This window comes from Mesocricetus auratus, unplaced genomic scaffold, assembly GCF_017639785.1.
Source record: "Mesocricetus auratus isolate SY011 unplaced genomic scaffold, BCM_Maur_2.0 Super-Scaffold_100008, whole genome shotgun sequence".
Taxonomy (NCBI): Eukaryota; Metazoa; Chordata; class Mammalia; order Rodentia; family Cricetidae; genus Mesocricetus; species Mesocricetus auratus.
Genome location: NW_024429192.1, coordinates 82,099,782 through 82,118,340, shown reverse-complemented (window position 1 = coordinate 82,118,340; position 18,559 = coordinate 82,099,782). Strand labels below are relative to the sequence as shown.

The 18,559-nt window shown below is 42.5% G+C and overlaps 1 protein-coding gene across 1 annotated transcript in view; it reads right to left on the bottom strand.

Annotated features, from left to right (window-relative positions):
- The window catches only part of Eif2ak1 (eukaryotic translation initiation factor 2 alpha kinase 1), a 37,687-nt gene extending 19,554 nt beyond the window's left edge, over positions 1-18,133 (bottom strand). The window contains 10 exon segments of the mRNA XM_005079941.4: positions 118-175; positions 2,268-2,367; positions 4,384-4,464; positions 6,228-6,327; positions 8,400-8,437; positions 10,600-10,733; positions 13,851-14,009; positions 17,599-17,647; positions 17,649-17,772; positions 18,066-18,133. Coding sequence (XP_005079998.2) covers positions 118-175; positions 2,268-2,367; positions 4,384-4,464; positions 6,228-6,327; positions 8,400-8,437; positions 10,600-10,733; positions 13,851-14,009; positions 17,599-17,647; positions 17,649-17,772; positions 18,066-18,133 — 911 coding nt within the window.
- Between the last annotated feature and the right edge of the window lie 426 nt (positions 18,134-18,559).

The following is an 18,559-nucleotide window of genomic DNA, read 5'->3' as shown; positions in this document are numbered from 1 at the left end:
AGCAAAAAGAAAGTCTACAACACTCCTCCCAAGTTCCTAGTAGCAATGACAAAAGCAAGTCACTATAGGTGATAGAAAATAATGGTTTATGTGTACAAGTAACCCCAATACACATACCTATCCCCTTCATGCTCCGACAGCACTTCAAGAGATGGCAGTTGAATGGGAACTCTGTCTGCCAAGCAAAAATAAACACAAACATCTGTAAATAGCCATAATTTTCAGTGTATAGTCAAATTCCGAGCTAAATTATACAGACAACACCAAATGAGACTGCAAATCTAAAGGGACAAAGCGAGTTTAAGAAACGGGGTCACTCCAGTAACTACAAAGATACAGTTCCAAGGCACCAGGGATCACCAAAGGTTCTAGAGAATTGATATAAATATTAGGTTTGAAGAACCTCCTGGAGTCAGCCTCAGTTCTGCTGTCGTGAAAAGCAACCCCAGGTAAACAGTGAGTGAGCTGGGGCTGGAGCAATGTTCAGCACTTAAAAGCACTTGGGTTCAGGTCCCAGTACCCACATCAGGCAGCTTACAAACATCTGTAACTCTAGTTTCAGGATATCTGAAGCCCTCTTTGGGGTTCCATGGACACTGCATACACATGGTACACATACACACACACACACACAATCTTTAAAATAAATTTATGTCCTAATAAACTTGACTGAACTGTAATTTGAATGTTATTTTTTTCCATAAAATACTCTTTCTACAAACTCTCCCATTTGTGTGTGTGTCTATATATATATATATGGTGATATTTGGCTGGCTATGCACCTATGCATGTGGGTGTCAGTGTGCATGTGTGCTGCACATGCCTATGGAGAACAGAGATCAATGTCTTGTTGTCTTTCTCATTCTTTACCTTATTTTTTTGAGACAAAGTCTCTCATTGAAGCTGGTTGGCCAATTGTTTCCAGGGATCCCCAGTGCTGGGCTGGGGATGCACATTGCAGTATCTTTTTGTGTGATTGCCAGGGATCCAAACTCAGATCTTCCCGCTTACAATGCAGCCATTTTAGCAACCGAACCATTTCCCAGTCCCTCTTAATGATTTAAAAGTGAAAAACCTGAAGTTGGGGATAGCCCAGTAAGAGAATGCTTGCCTAGCATGTTAAATCCTTAGCATTAACCAAAAAAAAAAAAAAAACTACTAAGAAGAAATTAAAGCTGTGTGTACAAGCACATGCTTGTAATCTTAGTCCTCAGGAGGCTGAGACAAGATCATGTCTTAAAGGCCAGCTTGAGCTAATTAATTTTGAGACTAATTCAGGCTTGTTAATAGTGCAGACCTTATCTCAAAAAATTTTTTTAAATAATAAATAAAAATAAAACCATTCTCCAATTGTGTGTAAGGGCAGATTTGGTTAAAGAACAGAAGCTCACCAGATATTCATGTGCAGATTGAACAGATATAGGGGTAGGTGGTAACCAAAGCACTTCAGATTTGGGACTTCCTTGTTTCCTTCCTTCCTTCCTTTCTTTCTAGAATTCTACAGAATACCAGAGGGCTGCCCAATCCTAAAATCCAAAAGGTTCAAATATCCAAACAATGGCGTGCTTTTATGAGGTTGACTTGTATGAACAAAAACCTACTTACCTTAGTCAGGCATGATGGTTCATGCCAGTAACCCTAGCACTAGAGGGATGGGCAAGCAAGTTTGAGGTCAGCGTGTAGAGCATACCAGGCCAGCTAGGACTACATAGTAAAAGTCCATCTCAAAACAACAAACCAGGGGCTGCAGAAATGGCTCAGCAGTTAAATTGCTCTTACAGAGGATGACCCAAATTCCATTCGCAGGTGGCTGACAACTTACTAATTCCAGGCCCAGGGGATCCAATACCCTCTTCTGGATTCTAAGGGAACCAACAAGTATGTGTGTACATTCCCACACACAGAAACATACTTACACATGACTAAAAGTAAATACACCAGGAAGTAGGTGTACTGAACATGCCTTTAATCCCAGCATTTGGGAGGCAGAGGCAGGTAGATCTCCATGAGTTCAAGTTAGCCAGGGCTACACAGACTCTGTCTCAAAAAATAAAACAAAAATCTTTTTTAATAAAACTGGGTATGGTGGCATAAACTTTTTAATCCCTGCACCCAGGAAGCAGAGGCAGGCAGACCTCTGTGAGTTCAAAACCAGTCTGTTCTACATATGAAGTTCCAGAACAGCTAGAGCTATAGAGAAACCCTGTCTCAAAAATAAGCCCCTCCCCAAATAAATAAACAATTAAATGAAATAAAAAGGAACTTACTTTGTGGCTGAATCACATGAACATGTTCTATCCATGCAGTGTGATAGCCAACAATGTTGGGATGTTGGAGACCTGCCAGAACCTTTACTTCTCGGAGCACCTAAACAAAATAATTAGAATTGCTTTTACTGGCAATTTGTTACCCAATACTACTTGTCCTGGAAGAAAAATTAAAAAAAGGAATCTAAACTACATGGAAATAATAGGAACAATCCAGTGAAAGACAAACAGCAGTTGTTTTTTGCTATTTTTTGAGTCAGGATATCTATGTAGTATTAGCTGTCCTGTACCTGGATATGCAAACCAGGCTGGCTTTGAACTCACAGAGATTTTTCCTGCCTCTGCCTCTCAAGTACTGGGATCAAAGGTATACACCACCACGCCCAGCCAAACAGTAATTGTTAGAGCAACTCCACACCTACTTTACATCTTGATACTTCACTTGATTCCTCCAGTCTTCCTCCCATTTTTTTCTTACCTTTATCTTCTTTCCTTATTAAAATGCTGCTGAGAATTTAAGAACTTTGAGCATGCCAGACAACCTCTTTACCACCAAGCTGTACCCCAGCTTCTGTGGAGTGGTTTTGTTTGCTTCTATGTTTGCTTTGACTGTCTCACAATGCAACACAGTCTGGCTGATCCTCCTGCTCCCCCTGCTCAGCATTCAGAATACTGGGATCACAGCTGAGACATGATGGATTTCTCACTGTTAAGCTAGACAGTATGGTAACCAAGCACTTAAACTAATGAGGCATCTTGGAAGGCAAAGGCACCTTGCTGTCAATCCTGATGAACTGAATCTAGTCCCTGGTAGAAGGAATAGAACCAACTCCCACAAGTTGTTCTCTGATCTCCACACAAGCATTGTGTTCATGTACAGACATGTACACAGCCTATCACATGACCAGTTTTAGCATTTGGGAGGCAGAGGCAGGCTGAGTTTGAGGCCAGCCTAGTCTATATAGTGAGACATAATCTCAAAAATAAAATAAATAAAATAGAAAAATACAACTTTAAAGAAAAATTACATCAAATAAAAATCTAGTTTTCTTTACTGATAAATAGGTTTTATACACATACAGTTGTGTCCCACATAACTCCCTCCTGCACTGCCTTCTCTCTGTACTATAGTAGAACCTAGAGCCTTTCACACGTAGCCAAAGGCAAGGACTCATACTCTGCTATATCCCCAGCTTTCCTTTTACTTACCAAGTTGCCTATCTGTGAACTCACTATGAAGCCCTGGTAGGCCTTGAGTTTTCAATTCTCCAGCTTCACCCTGAGAAGTGGGATCAAATATCTGACTTGCCAGGCATCCTCCCCCATGCTTATTTTTTTTCCATTTTTTATTATTTTTATTTCATTTTACATTTCAACCACAGTTCTCGCTCCCACCCATTTTATTTATTTGTTAGTTTGTTTGTTTGAGACAGGGTTTCTCTGTGTAGCTTTGTAGACTAGGATGGCCTCGAACTCTCTGAGGTCCTCCTGCCTCTGCCTCCCTAGTACTGGGCCTAAAGGCATGTGCCACCACCACCTGGCTCCACTTTTATTTTTTAAACAATGAGGTTTCATTATATAGCCCTGGCTAGTCTCAAGTGATCACCCCACCTCATCCTCCCCAGTAACTTACACTACTGGTATATGTAGCAAGTCCAGCTCAAAACACACTTTTTTTTTTATGGGGGTGGATTTTATGACAGGGTTTGGGACAATCCAGTCTAGCCTGCACCTTGCTCCATAACAGAGGCAGACCTTCAACTGGTCCTCCTGGCTCCACTTAGCACCACCACTCCTGGACTGACTCAGATCATTTTCTGAAAGCCTACCTTCAGGGTTAGGGAGATAGCTTGGTCAGCAAAGTGCTCAATTTGCCAAGCATGAAAACTTGAGTTTGATGGTCAGAATTCACATTTAAGGGGGGAAAAAAAAAAAAAAGGACTGGATATGTCACATGCTTGCAATCCCAATTTTGAGAAGATTAAGGTGAGGATCCCTGGGGCTCACTGGCCAACTGGTGCCTAAGGAACATCACTCGCAAGCATGCACAGCATCTGCACACTCACACACACACACATACACACACACATTCACACTCACACATTCAAAATCATACCTTCATACAGTCTGTTTTAGTTGCACTGTTAATCAGAATTTTCTTAATTGCATAATGTTGACCATCTAATTTGTTCCGGACCTAAAAAGCCAGAAGAAAAGAAAAAGTATTAAATTCCATTAAATGCAACAGAATAAAGGAATTTACATCATGTGAGCTTTGATAACCCAAACCAGCCAGAGAGAAAATTAAGCTTAAGCCACTCTTCCCATAAGGAGAAAGTCAGTCCAGTCTTCCTTTGTAAACTAAACTATATCCAATCCTGGGCTCTAGGCCTGGAGACAAGGAATGCTAACAAAGTTGTACATGCAAAACAAATGCAAAAGCACCATGTTTTTAGTAACACAACGTTTTATTCTTTTTGAGATCAGATCTCAGGTAACCCAGGTTGGCCTCAAACTCATTTTGTAGCCAAGGATGACTCTCAACTTTTGATTCTCCTGTCTCCACCTCCCACAGGCATGTAACATAATGAGTTTGTGTGGTGCTGGGGATCAGGTCCAGGGATTTGGGCATACCAGGCAAGAATGCTAGCAACAGAGGTGTATCTGCAGCAGCACAACTTCTTACAGCATATTGTTTTCAAGTTTCAACTTCTAATTTGAGTAAGGCCAATTTCTCATCATTCTGCTGGAAATCTTTAAACTACAGATTGAAAACACTAGGTTAAAATATTTTTAAATTACATTTTTATAAAGTTTGTTCTTTGATGCTGTTATATACACTGGGTAGTTTTGTGTGTCAACGTGACACAAGCTATAGAGTTATCCGAGAGGAAGGAAGTCTCAGCTGAGAAAATGCCTCCATAAGATCCAGCCATAAGGCATTTTCTCATTTAGTGATCAATAGGGGGGAGGGCCCAGCCCATGGTAGGTGGTGCCATCCCTGGGCTGCTGGTCCTGGGTTCTATTAGAAGGTATGCTGAAGCCGGGTGTTGGTGGCACATGCCTTTAATACCAGCACGCGGGAGGCAGAGGCAGGCGGATCTCTGTGAGTTCGAGACCAGCCTGGTCTACCAAGCGAGTTCCAGGACAGGCTCCAAGACAATACAGAGAAACCCTGTCTCGAAAAACCAAAAAAAAAAAAAAAAAAAAAAAAAGAAGGTAGGCTGAGCAAGCCATGGAAAGCAAGCCAGTAAGCAGATCCCCTCCATAGACTCTGCATCAACTCCTGCCTCCAGAATCTTGCCCCATTTGAGTTCCTGTCCTGACTCCTTCAGTGATGAACAGCAATGCTGAAGTGTAACCCTTTCCTCCCCAACTTGCTTTTTTTGGTCATGGTGTTTCATCACAACAATAGTAATCCTGACAAGCATCATACTTGAACGATATACAAATCACTCTCTCCTGCCCTTGTTAATCTCCTCTCTTCCCTACAAATCCTTTCCTCACATTCATCTCTTTATCTTTTCTTTCTTTCTTATCTCTCTCTCTGTGTCTTTCTGTCTCTGTCTGTCTCTGTCTCTCTTTGAGACAAGGTCTCATTAAGTGGTCCTGGCTGGGATGGTATTTGCATTGCAAACCAGGCTGGTCTCAAATTAGGAGAGACACCTGCTTCTGCCATCCCAGTACTAGAATGAGAGTGTGCCTTATAACCCACTTTAATAACTCTAGACTACAGAATAAAAATAAGGTTTGCAGAATCTAAACAACCAACATTAACAACATGATCAGGAAAAAATCAAACCTATCAACTGCCTGCAAATGGCAAATGAAAATAAAAGCACATGATTCTAGCAATCTCTGGGTACTTCCAATCATAATAATGATAATAACTTCTCAAAGTACACAAATTCGCAGCATAATAGGTTAAAATGGGCAAACAGCAAACAAAACAAAACAAACCTTGTATACTCTTCCATATCCTCCTTTTCCTAAAATGGCAAGCTCTTCAAATTCGTTTAAGTAGCGTGAGGTTTGTGCTTCGAAAGCTATCTCCCTGGATCTAAAAGTTAAATACAGACAGGCTATCAATATTAAGATGTGACAATCAAATGTATGCACTGTGTTACCAACCTGCTGAGACTCACTGATCAGTAAACTGCAAGGTAGAAAGAATCAGCTAAAAGGAAACTTCTCATTTCCTATGGGAAGAAAATGGCTAGGTAAATTAAGAATGTAATAAGACTAGCAAGAGGGCTCATTACATTTAGTATTTAGCATTCCAGCAACAATCAGCAACAATGCTTTATATATGGCAGAAACTGGTCAAAAGTAATCAATGTGAGTAATTAGGTGAGCTTTTTCTTTCTTGCTGAGAGACAGTAGCCAAAGCTGACCCTTAGACTTCCGATCCCGCTGCCTTTACCACCTGAGTGCTGCCGTCACAGTCGTGCACATCCATTACCAGATAGTTTTACTGAAATTTCCTGTTTTAGTGTTTTTGAGAGGGATTCCTGGGGTTTTGAGACAAGGCCTTCCTGGAACTCACCATGTAGCCCAAGGCTGGTCTTCAGCATTTGGCAAGCCTCCCAATTCTGTTTTCCACATGCTGGGATTACAGTTGTACACTACCACATGACTCCCAACCTTAAACTCTGAAATGACCCAGGCTCCTTACAGATTTTTAAAATTTTGTAAATAAAGTAAAAGGCCAATGGTGTCCTCCTAAAAGAGGTATCAGTAGTCTAATTAACAGGGGGAGGGGGGAAGTAGGAGTGGGGTGAGGTGGCTTGCTGGACATGTTTGCACATGACTATAATCCCAGCAGGAGAATCTGTGCATGAAGACAGCTTGAGTTGCAAACAGACTTTGTCTCAAAAAGAAATCAGGGAAGTGGGCTGTGGTGATGGCTTGACGGGGAAAGCCTTTGCTGCATGTAAGCATAAAGATTGCAGGGCAGACCCCAGCATCCATATAAACACAGGCTAGGCATGGCAGCCCCCCTGCAATTTAAGCAACAGGGAGGAAGAAAAAGGGGTCCTAGAGAAAGCAAGCTGGCTAGACTAACCAAATCAGAAAGCTTCACACGCACCTCTACATAATGGGGAGCAAGACAGAGGGAAGCCTTTTATCAACCACTAGCCTCCAAATGCACGTGCACACCAGTGCATGCAAGTATACATCCAAACAAAGAGAGCCAAATGTGTGGCTTTATGCCTGCAATCTCAGCACTTAGCAAGTGAGGCAGGAAGATCAAGAATCTAAGATCAGTCTCAGCTACAAAACAAAAATCACAACAGCTGAGATACATGAGCCCCTGTCTCAAAGACAAACTAACAAAAAACCAAAAAGGGGAAAGAGCAAAGGCAAGCTGATAGAATCCACACTCAGTGGGGGACATAAGATCAAAAGCAAGACAAGGAGAAGCAAAGGAAATCTTAGTGCAGTGCTAAGTGCTGGTCACCAAGTTCTATACTCTTGGAGAGCAGACAGGCATGGTGGTAGGGCATGCCTATACCCCAGCACTCTGGACAGAGTGGCAGGGCTGAGTGTTAACTTCCAGGCCAAACTATGCTACACAGCAAGGATATGTCTCAAAAAGCAAAGAATAAAGAAATACTTTTTTGTTTGCTTTTGTTTTTCAAGACAGGTTTTCTCTATGTAGCCCTGGCTGTCCTGGTACTCCCTTTGTAGACCAGGCTGGCCTCGAATTCGAGAATCTGACTACCTCTGCCTCTTAATTTTAGTTTTTTTGTTTTGTTTTTTGAGACAGGGTTTCTCTGTGTGGCTTTGGAGGTTGTCCTGGAACTAGCTCTTGTAGACTAGGCTGGCCTTCAACTCACAGAGATCGCCTGCCTCTCCTTCCCTAGTGCTGGGATTAAAGGCATGTGCCACCACTGCCCGGCTACCTCTGCCTCTCTCTCTTTTATTTTTTATTTTTTTGGGTTTTACAAGACAGGGTTTCTCTGTATTGTTTTGGAGGCTGTCAGTCCAGCCTGGCCTCAAATACCTCTGTCTCTTAAGTGCTGGGATTTAAGGCATGCACGACCACTGACCAGCAAGAAATAATGTTTATAAAATAATTTTGATTTCTTTTAATTTAGTGTAGTTAATGGAAAAGCATCGGATACATACCTGATTTTTTGCATGTAAGAATTATCTTCACAAGGATCCTAAAACCAAAAAAATTCTCTTTAAGAACTTATTTTTGATGAACAAGGAATCAAATTCAACATCACCATAATCCAAATGCTCACGTATCTAAAACAAGACCCCAGTCTAGCATCTTACTCCCATCTCCACTGGTACCAGCACATTTGGAGCCACACCTTTGTCTTGCCCATATCCTTGCACCTGTCTCCCTATTCGAGAACCTCTCCATCTATTTCCAGCACAGTAGCATATGTACTTAAAATCCTGCAAGGTTTCCTATGTGCACTCTGCATAAAACCAAGTTCATTAAAATGGTCTCAAGACCCTAGCAGGCTGTGATGACTCACATTTGTAATCCCCTCACTTAGGAGGCTTAGAGTGGAAACCTGGAGAGTCTGAAGCCAGAACTGGCTACATACAGTTCTAAAACCATCTCGACTACAATGTGAAATTCTGTGCCAAAAAAAAAAAAGTAAAGAAGAAAACAGTGGCAGGCAATAGTATTGTTGTTACAGCCCAGCCTGCTGACCCTTGTAGTGGATCAGTAAGGAAGGAGAGGAGGGAATCATTGAATACCCCCATGGCCCCTCCCCACTCTCTCTTCCACTCCTCCCCTTTAGCTGCTCTGTCTAGATGCAAGGCAGCCTTGCAGAAATGAGCAGCATACTGTCACCAGCACATTCTCAGCAACGGGCACTGGCCAACATTGACTTTGCTGGAATCCTCCACCTTCTTGTGCTTACAGTTAATGGTCTCTCAGTTCTGGGCCTAACCATTTTCCCAGTGAGGCCTGCCATGGACACTATACCTGAAGTCACATGCCTTCCCAGCATTCCCTAGTCCCCTTCACTACCTACATGCCACTTACATTTGTTCTAACTTTCCCTATTGTTTCTGCCCTCTGCATCAGAACATATGCTTCATGAGGGTTCAGATTTTTGGCTACTTTCTTCCATTTTCCCCCTAGTTCCCATAAAACAGTATAACAGCAAATATTAGTAATGAGAACTAATATTGTCAACTTGACCAAGTTTCTATTTTTAAGAACCCCTCATATAATTAAGTAATGCTTTAAAAAAAATACAGTTCTCCATGGTCAACAAGATAAAATGGCTTCCTACAGAAGGGAAAAAGATCTTCACCACTCCACGTCTGATAGAGGGCTGATCTCCAAAATATACAAAGAACTCAAGAAACTAGATTATCAAACTACCAAATAATCCTACTAAAAAATGGGGTAAAGATCTATACAGAGAATTCTCAACGGAGCAATCTCAAATGGCAGAAAGACACTTGGAGTGCTCGACATCCTTAGCCATCAGGGAAATGCAAATCAAAGCAACTCTGAGTTACCATCTCACTCCAGTCAGAACGGCTAAAATCAACAATGGCAACAAAAGCTTATGCTAGCTAGAGAGGATGTGGAGAGAGGGGAACACTCCTCCACTGCTGATGGGAGTGCCAACTTGTATAGCCACTTTGGAAATCAGTATGGAGGTTCCTCAGGAAAATTAGGGATCGACTTAACTCAAGACTGTGCCGTATCACTTTTGGGCATATACCCAAAGGAGGCACATTCATACCACAAGGATGTTTGTTCAACTATGTTCACAGCAATATTATTCATAATAGCCAGATCTTGGAAACAACCTAGATGCCCCTCAACTGAAGAATGGATAAAGAAAATGTGGTACATTTACACAATGGAGTACTACTCAGCAGTACTTAGGGAACAGAGGCACACTGTTTTCTGTAAGTCCAAGGCCAACCGGAACTATAGAGTGAGTTCTAGGACAGCCAGGGCTACACAGAGAAAGCCTGTCTTGAACACTTTTTTTTCTTTTAGTGCTGAGGATAGAACCCACAGTCTAGGCACACTGGGGAAATGCCCTGTCACTGAACAACACATCTAGCAAAACACAGTGTCCTTTTCTTTCTTTAATGTATTTTATGTATATGAGTGTTTTGCCTACATGTACTAACCTTTTTTGGTGCCTGGTGCCCATGGAGGTCACTCCTCTGAGTTGCCAATGGTTGTGAACCACCATGTGGATGCTAGACATGAAACCTGGGTCCTATGCAAGTCCTCTCAACTGTTGAACTATCTCTTCAGCCCCCACATATGGTTCTTCTAAGATTCAAATTTACCTGCCATACACAAAGTACACGTGGTAGGGTTTACCTGACGGACTCTCTCTTTGGCAGACCTCATTAAATGAGTGATGGCTCTGTTGTGGTGTAGTCTCAGTGAGCTAAACTCATCACTGCAGGTAAATGAAGACAGCAGCCCCATCTTGATAAAAGTCTGGCAGAGTACTAAAAAAATATGATACGCTATTATTAGAAAAACTGACAGCAGGCAGGATAAAGTGAGCAAACCTATAACCCCAGCATGCAGGCAGGTAAAGGAGGATCTGAAGCCCGAGGTCATCTATCAGCTACCCAGCAAGTTTGAGGCTAGCCTGGGAAAAAGGAGACCTTGTCTCAAAAGGGGAAGGGGACATAGTAGATGGAAAAAGTTGCTTCTGTAAAGAAGCCCTTAATTTATGTATAAAGAAATACAGACAGGGGTAAGTGTGGTGGCTCACACCAAGCCAGAAATAGAAAAGTAGAGAGAGGGGGAAAAAAAAAGTCAAGATGGAGATAGAACATGGGAAGAATGAGGAAACAAGAAAAACCGGGAGAAGACAGGGAGAAGCACAAAGAGGAAAGGATAGGAAAGGTGTGGTGTTGAACATCTCTGACCCTATCAACCAAGAGGCAAAGGAAAGTGGATCTCTGTGAGTTCAAGACCAGCCTGGTCTACAGAGTGAATTCTAGGACAGGTAAGGCTACAAAGAGAGACCCTGTCTGGAAACCCCCTACCAGTCACTCAAAAAAAAAAAAAAAAAAGGAAGAGAAGGAGAAGAAGTAAGAAGGAGGAGGAGAAAGAGGGTGGAGAGATGGCTCAGTGGTTAAGAGTGTTGACTGTTCTTCCAGAGGTCCTGAGTTCAATTCCCAGCAAGCGACCACATGATGGCTTACAACCATCTGTAATAATGCCCCCTTCTGGCCTGCAGGCATACATGTAGACAGAACACGATATACATAACAAATAAATAAATAAATGTTTAAAAAAAAAAAAGAATGCTGGTTGTTCTTCCAGAAGACTTGGGTTCAATTATAGCACCCACAAGGTGGCTCACAAATCCAGGAGCTCCAACTGTCCACTGGCCTCTGTAGGGACTAGCACCCATATGTTGCACAGACATACATGAAGGCAAAACCCTATACACATAAAATTTTTTGTTGTTTTTTTTTTTTGGTTTTTCGAGACAGGGTTTCTCTGTATTGTTTTGGCGGCTGTCCTGGAACTCCCTCTTGTAGACCAAGCTGGTCTCAAACTCACAGAGATCTGCCTGCCTCTGCCTCCTGAGTGCTGGGATTAAAGGCATGTGCTACCACCACTGGCTAATAATTTTATTTTTAAAGGAAAGAAAGAAGAGGGAGGGAAAGGGATAAGGGTGAGAGAAAAGAGACAAGAGGAGAGGGAAGAGGGAGAAAAAAAGAAGAGATGGGGAGAAGAGAGGCAGTAGATGGAGAGAAGACAGAGGAGAGGGAGGAAGGAGAGCGAAGGGGTAAGGAAGAGGAGATAAAAAGAAACAAATATGGTTGAGGATGTACCTCAGTGGTAAAACCTAGTAAGTATGAAGCCCTGGGTTTGATGCCCAGCATCACCAGAAAAAAACAGACCAAAAAGAAATACAGATAACAGTAGAGGATCTTCCTTCCAATGAACCAAATCTCATCAAAAACATTTTCTTGGGAAATTTTGCAAACTAACAAACTAATTCAACTAGGGTCTTTTTTTTTTTTAATTAAACAGTACCCCCTCCCCGCTGAGACAGTGTCTCATATAGCTCAGGCTGGCCTCAAACTTGTTATATGGTGAAGGATACCTTGAACCTTTAACTCCTAACCCTCCCATGTCTACCTCCCAAATTCTGTGATTACAGGTAAATACCACCACACCTAGCTAAAAGTGTTTTAAAATTCAGTCATTTAAAAAGGCTCACTATATGGCATTCAAAACTACCTTAACATCAAGCAGGGGGTGTAGTTAGTTAAGTGGTATAGCACCAGCTTTGCATGCACAAGGCCCTGAGTGTGATCCCCAGTGCAAAGAAGAAAAACAGCAACAAAAATTCTGTGCACCCAGATTTTCATGGTAAAGTTCTAACTTTTCATAACCATGAGCCTAATACAGAAGTGCAGTATTTTGGAACCTAGGAACACCCCTTTGTAAGTCTCATCCTCCACACACAACACTGTTTACAATCCACAATACGAGATTTCTTTGTTAAAGATAAAAAAATACTGACATGAAAACTCTGCCCATGCAACCTATCAACCTCAGTTTGATCCCTGGAAGCACAGTGGAAGGAGAGAACCAACTACTGAAAGCCACCTTCTGACCTTCACATGGATGCAATAACACACATGTACCTGCATGCACTCTCATACACACATTATAAACAAACACACTATGAAAGATTTGTTAACAAAACAAATACTTTACCCATTCTTCACATCCATCAGGCTTATTTAAATGGTATTATATAATTAACTTCTAAAACATGCCACTTTCTAAGACCATGTAAAGATATCTATCTTTAGTGATGATGTCTAAGACTTGGAAAGGATTTCTCAGTAGAAAGGAGCCTGAATCTACAGCTGAAGATAAAGAAGCTGGTCTCAGTCAAAAAGGAAAACCAAATTCATAACATATAATTCTGCAAACTTTAAGGCTCATGTTTCTAAAATACAAGTATCCTAAACCGGAAAAACAAAATTCAGCATTTTCAGTGCCATGGTATGGAGCACCTCCAGTCATTTGGTCATCTGAGGGAGTGTCTGGGGACATTGGTAGAGTGTGCACCTTGCATAAACGAAGCCCTAGTTTGGAACACTACATAAATTAAATGTAGTAGCATACTGTCATTTCTCCAGTACTTGGGAGTTGGAGGAAGGAGTTCAAGGTCATGAACCATCTCAAAAAAACTAAAACAAAAACAAAAATCCTAGGTCAGGTCTAGAGATGTGTCTCAATGCTTTCCTAACACAAGTGAGGCCCCAAATTTAAATGTCAATACTTCTAAAAAAGTAAAATAAGAATGAAGTTTAGCTGCTTAGCAGACAGAGCCTAACAGATTCTCAAGAACTATATGAACATCATATTATTGCTGGCAAACAATTTTAAAATGTATTAGATCACATGCAACTTTATAAGGAATCACACAAAGGAAGTTGAAGTGAATTTAAGGAATGGGAAATCATTCACACTTATTTTGCAACCGATTTGTATATACCAGCTGCTTCTTGGGAACATGGCAATTAAAGACAGTATTTTTTTTAACTAGCTTTACCTAACAATATCCATTTAGTCTTACTCACGTTTAAACACTTGTTTTGAATGAAGGGGGTTTGGCTCATGCACGTGGCTCAAGTGTTCCAGCAAGGAGACAAGCAATAGCTGGTTTGCCACGATGAAGGGGAACGTGGGCTGCTGTAGGGGTTCTTTTAACACTTGGAGTTCTGCTGGGACGTCAGACTCTAAAAATAAGAAAAGGGGAAAACATTATTGGTAAGTGTGTCTCATACGGACAAAACAGCATGTTTTAATTAAGACAATGCAAAGAAGTAACTCAAGGGAAATAATAGAGCTGAAGAGTAGTTATTAGGGTTAGAAAGGTTTTCTGAGGCTGGGGAAATGATGGCTCAGTGGATAATGTGCTTGTTGTATGAGCATCAGGACCCGAGTTTGGATCCCCAGCACCCACATTAAAGTGGAGCAGGTATAGCAACACCCCCTGTAATCCCAGTGCCTCTGATAGGATACAGGGGATCCCTGTGGAAAGCTAGCTAGCTAAACTAGCCAAATTTGCAACTTCCAGGTTCAGTGAGAGCACATTTCAGTGAAGCGTGGAGAACAATGAGGAAGACACGTGTACCCACACACATTTGAAGAATACACACAAATATACATACCACATACATATAGAAATTTAAATAAAAAAGAGGTAAGGTTTTTCTGGAGGTGAATCTGAGTTGAAGGTGAAAGCTGGAGGATGAGGGGGGCCTCAAACTCACAGCAGTCTTCCTGCCTCTGTCTCCAATGCTGGATTACAGATTAGTGCCACGATGACGATGACCCTCAGGCTTCTTTATACTTATTATTTCCTCCTTTCTGCAATGAGCAAAGTCTGTTTTTTCAGGTCTTTTTTGGGGGTGGGGAGGGGATGAGTGATTAATTCTAGGGCTGCAAACATAGTAGGCAAGTGCTCTTACTACTGCTGAGCTACACAACCAGCTTGCATAAAGATTCTAGTTTTGAATATGAAAAAAACCAAATAACAACCAAATCAACTTTTAAGAACTTAAGAGACCTCGCAGTGGTGGTGCACGGCTTTAATCCCAGCACCTGGGAGACAGAGGTTGATGGATCTCTGTGAGTTGAAACCAGCCTGGTCTACACAGCAAGTTTCAGGACAGCCAGGTCCACTCAGAGAAACCCTGTCTTGAAAAACTAATAAAAAACAAAACAAACAAAGAACTTAAGAAATGGTTGAGGTTCTGGCTTAGTTGGTAGAGTGTTTACCTAGCATACATAAAGACCTGGGTTCAACCCCAGCACCACATAAAACCAGGCACAGTCACACTTAAGTGCCTGTGATTCCAGCAATGGGGAGGTAGAGTCAAGAGGATCAAAAAGTTTAAAGTTATCTTTAGCTAAGTAACAAGTTAGAGACTAGCTTGGGATACATGTAACCCTAATGCTAATAAAGTACTACAAAATAATTTAAAGAAAGGACATTTTTAAAAGGCCAAAACAGGCTAGTAAGATGGCTCAGCCGCAAGAAGGAAATAGGGCCCTGACTTGGTTCCCAACTCCCACACCAGGAGACTTAGAATGCCTTCAGTCCAGCTCCAGGAGGGTCCCGTGCCTCAGGCCTCGGCAGGCACCCACATACACGTAGTTAAAAATAACTTTTAAAAGGTCAGTAGACAATTGACAACAGACAAATCAAGTGGAAATGAAAGGCTGTAAAGGTTCAACTTCCTGGTCTCAGTCCCAAGTAGAAGAGGAAACATCACTAAAATGAAAGCAACTCCAAGTTCTCAAAAGTAGTAAGAAGTCAGATGCAGATACAATCTGAATTAAGAGTTCCAGTCGTTTGTCAAGCAAGATGCTGGTAAACACACAAGAAACAGTTAATCAAATTCGATCTCAGGAAAGTACGTTCCCAAAACTGGTGGCACAGTCTTTTTTTTTTTTTTTTTTTTTTAATGCCAGCTGCTTGGGAGACTGAGGCAGGTTCAAACCCAGACTGGCTGCAGAGTGCATCAACTTAATGACAGAGGGCTGGCTGGGAGAGTGGCTCAGCGGCCGAGCACTTGACTAGCTTGCACAAGACTCTACATCCAATCCCCAGTTTTGTTTTGTGTTTTAAAAGTGTGTGTGTGTGTGTGTGTGTGTGTGTGTGTGTGTAAGCAGATTGAAGGATTAATCTAAGATAATACTTCTGAAAAACCAGTGACACCTGAAAGAAAATGAATGACTTGGGAAACAGACTAACAACACATGCTAGCCCACAAACAGCACCGAAAGTAACTAGGTCCAAGACGGAGGTTTGTGCCAGAATTCCTATAATGAACTGTTAAAGTTACATCAAGGTTTTAATTTTTCTGACTCTCTCATTAACTGGCAGTGTGATCTCTTCAAATCATACAGACTACCTGTGAAATGTCATTTAACAACTGGCTTTACACCTATTACAAGTGATACTACATGTTCCACAGACCTTTGTATATTAAAATATATGCATTTACATAAAAATATGCATGTTAAAAAATTAACTGTGTGTCTGGGCATTCGGAGTCTCTTTGAAGAAGAAAAAAATCAATATGTAAGCAAGACAGTATTATCAACAGGAGGAGAAAAAAATTAAAGCTTGTCCAAGATCACTCCCTTCCAGAATAATCTTTGGTTTGCAGAAACTCTTATCACCATGTCACAGAAAAGGAGGACTTACTTGCGTTTACAGCTGGGACCTTTCCTATGACATATACTTTCTTTACCCTTGAGTTACAATAACATACCACTTGATGTGTGGGAAAAATCTGCATGTCCTGTAAAAAACTTATCTTACAAACTATAAAGCCTACCCGAGTCACCACCATGATCTGTTTTTGTTTCTCACTGTGGTCAACTATTACAAGTGTTTCAGAACGAAAATGGGAAAAACTCTAACTCCACTACAACATACTTATTTCATGCTTCAACCGAATATGTAAAGCCTTGAAACCATTCTATCAAATAGTATACAGCTAAAACCTCCTCGAATGTATGTTTTTGGTTTTGGTGCTGGAAGATGAACCCAGAATCTCACTCATCCTAAAACACTTCTCTGTCACTGAGCCCCCTGCTCCACCACAATCGTTCCTTTTTGGTAGAGACACAGTCTTATGTACTGCAGACTGGCCTGGAACACCACATGAAGCTCAGGCTGGCCTTCAACTCCTGATCCTCCTGCCTCCACTTTCCAAGTGCTTGGATTACAAGTGTTTACCACTTGTATTCACTATCGGGAGCACAATTTCACTTTAAAACCGCCAAAGCAACTGGTAGCAGCCAACTGCATTTTCAGTAAAACACAACTTTGGCCTACATGAAATCGATGTTTTTAAGACCACTCACCTTAGTTACATAATTTGATTTACGTGTATGAAAAAGCCTCAAGAAAATTTGAGCGTTTCCATACCGCCTCGCTAGGAGAAATCATTAGTTACCCTACCCTCGAAGCAGGTCCCAGTCTAGCAGTGAACCAAGATAATTACACTTAGCGATTGAAGAAAAACAAGTCGGGGCGTGGGGGTGAAAAGCGGCCTCTGGAAAGTGGCGCAGTACGAAGGCCAAGGACCATAAATGCCCGCAAGCGGGCATATCGCAGGCGCTCTCCGAATAAATATTTACCTAACCCTCAATTGACGGCCCGACCGCCGCCTCCGGGTGCCCACATGTCTGGCCCGAGTTCGAGCCCCGGGACGGCCTGGAGCCTCAGGTAGCTCTCGAGGACCACTAGCGCGGGGGAACCCGAGTGGACAGCGAGCCCTGGGACTGCGCGAGCCATGCCCGTCTCACCATCATACTTGGGGTCCGAGACCTCTGCGGGGAAGTCGATGGCAGGGGGGCGCAGCCACCGCCCCCGCCGCGTCGTCGTCCGCGTCGCGCTCGCCATCTCCGGAGCTGCCCCCCCAGCATCGCCGCCGCGAGCGGACAGCAGACACTCTCTGCGTCTCCGCTGACGTCGTCCGCCTCAATCACCTCTCCCCACCCACCCCACCCCCGAGCCGGAAGTAACCCAGAACAGACGGAAGTCCCGTCTCCACTAACCGGGGAACTTCTGTCGGAGGCGGGCTATCCTTTTCCCGCCCCCTTTTCCGGAAAGGAAACGATTGGCCAATCCAGTGCGGGCGTGACGAGCAGGGTTGGGCAAGCGAGGCGCCGCACCGGTGCAGGAAGCCTGCCTGACTCAGGTTAACAGTACTGTGTCCTCCTTTGCCCCTCCCAAATTATTTCAGTAGTCATCGTGTACTCTCAAATCTCACGCCTGCAGCTTCGGTCTAGACAGTATAGTAAGCGAGGTGACCCAAATTCGGAAAGACAAAGACCGCATGTTTCTCACTCAGATGCAGATCCTCCTAGCCTGTAATGGACGTTAAGTGTGGGTAAAGCCTAACAAACTAGAAAGGAGACGAAGAGGGGGTAAAAAGAGTTGTTGAGGAAAGAGCAGGGTAAATGGACAGAGAAAAGAAACCGAGGGGAAGAAACAATGGGGGGCGGGGACAAAAGAGACTGGGAAAGTGATGGGGAAGTAGAAATATTTTATTGATTTTGGTATAATAAACTAACTTTGCCTTCGTGTGTGCCTGATACCTGTGGAGGCCAGAAGAGGACATGGGACCCTGGGACTGGAGTTACAGAGGATAAATAATCTGCTATGGGGTGCTGTGAATTGAACCGAGTTCTTCTGCAAGGGTTCTTGACTGCTGAACTATCTCTCCAGCCTTTGTATGCTAATTTTGAGAAGTCAGTCACCTAA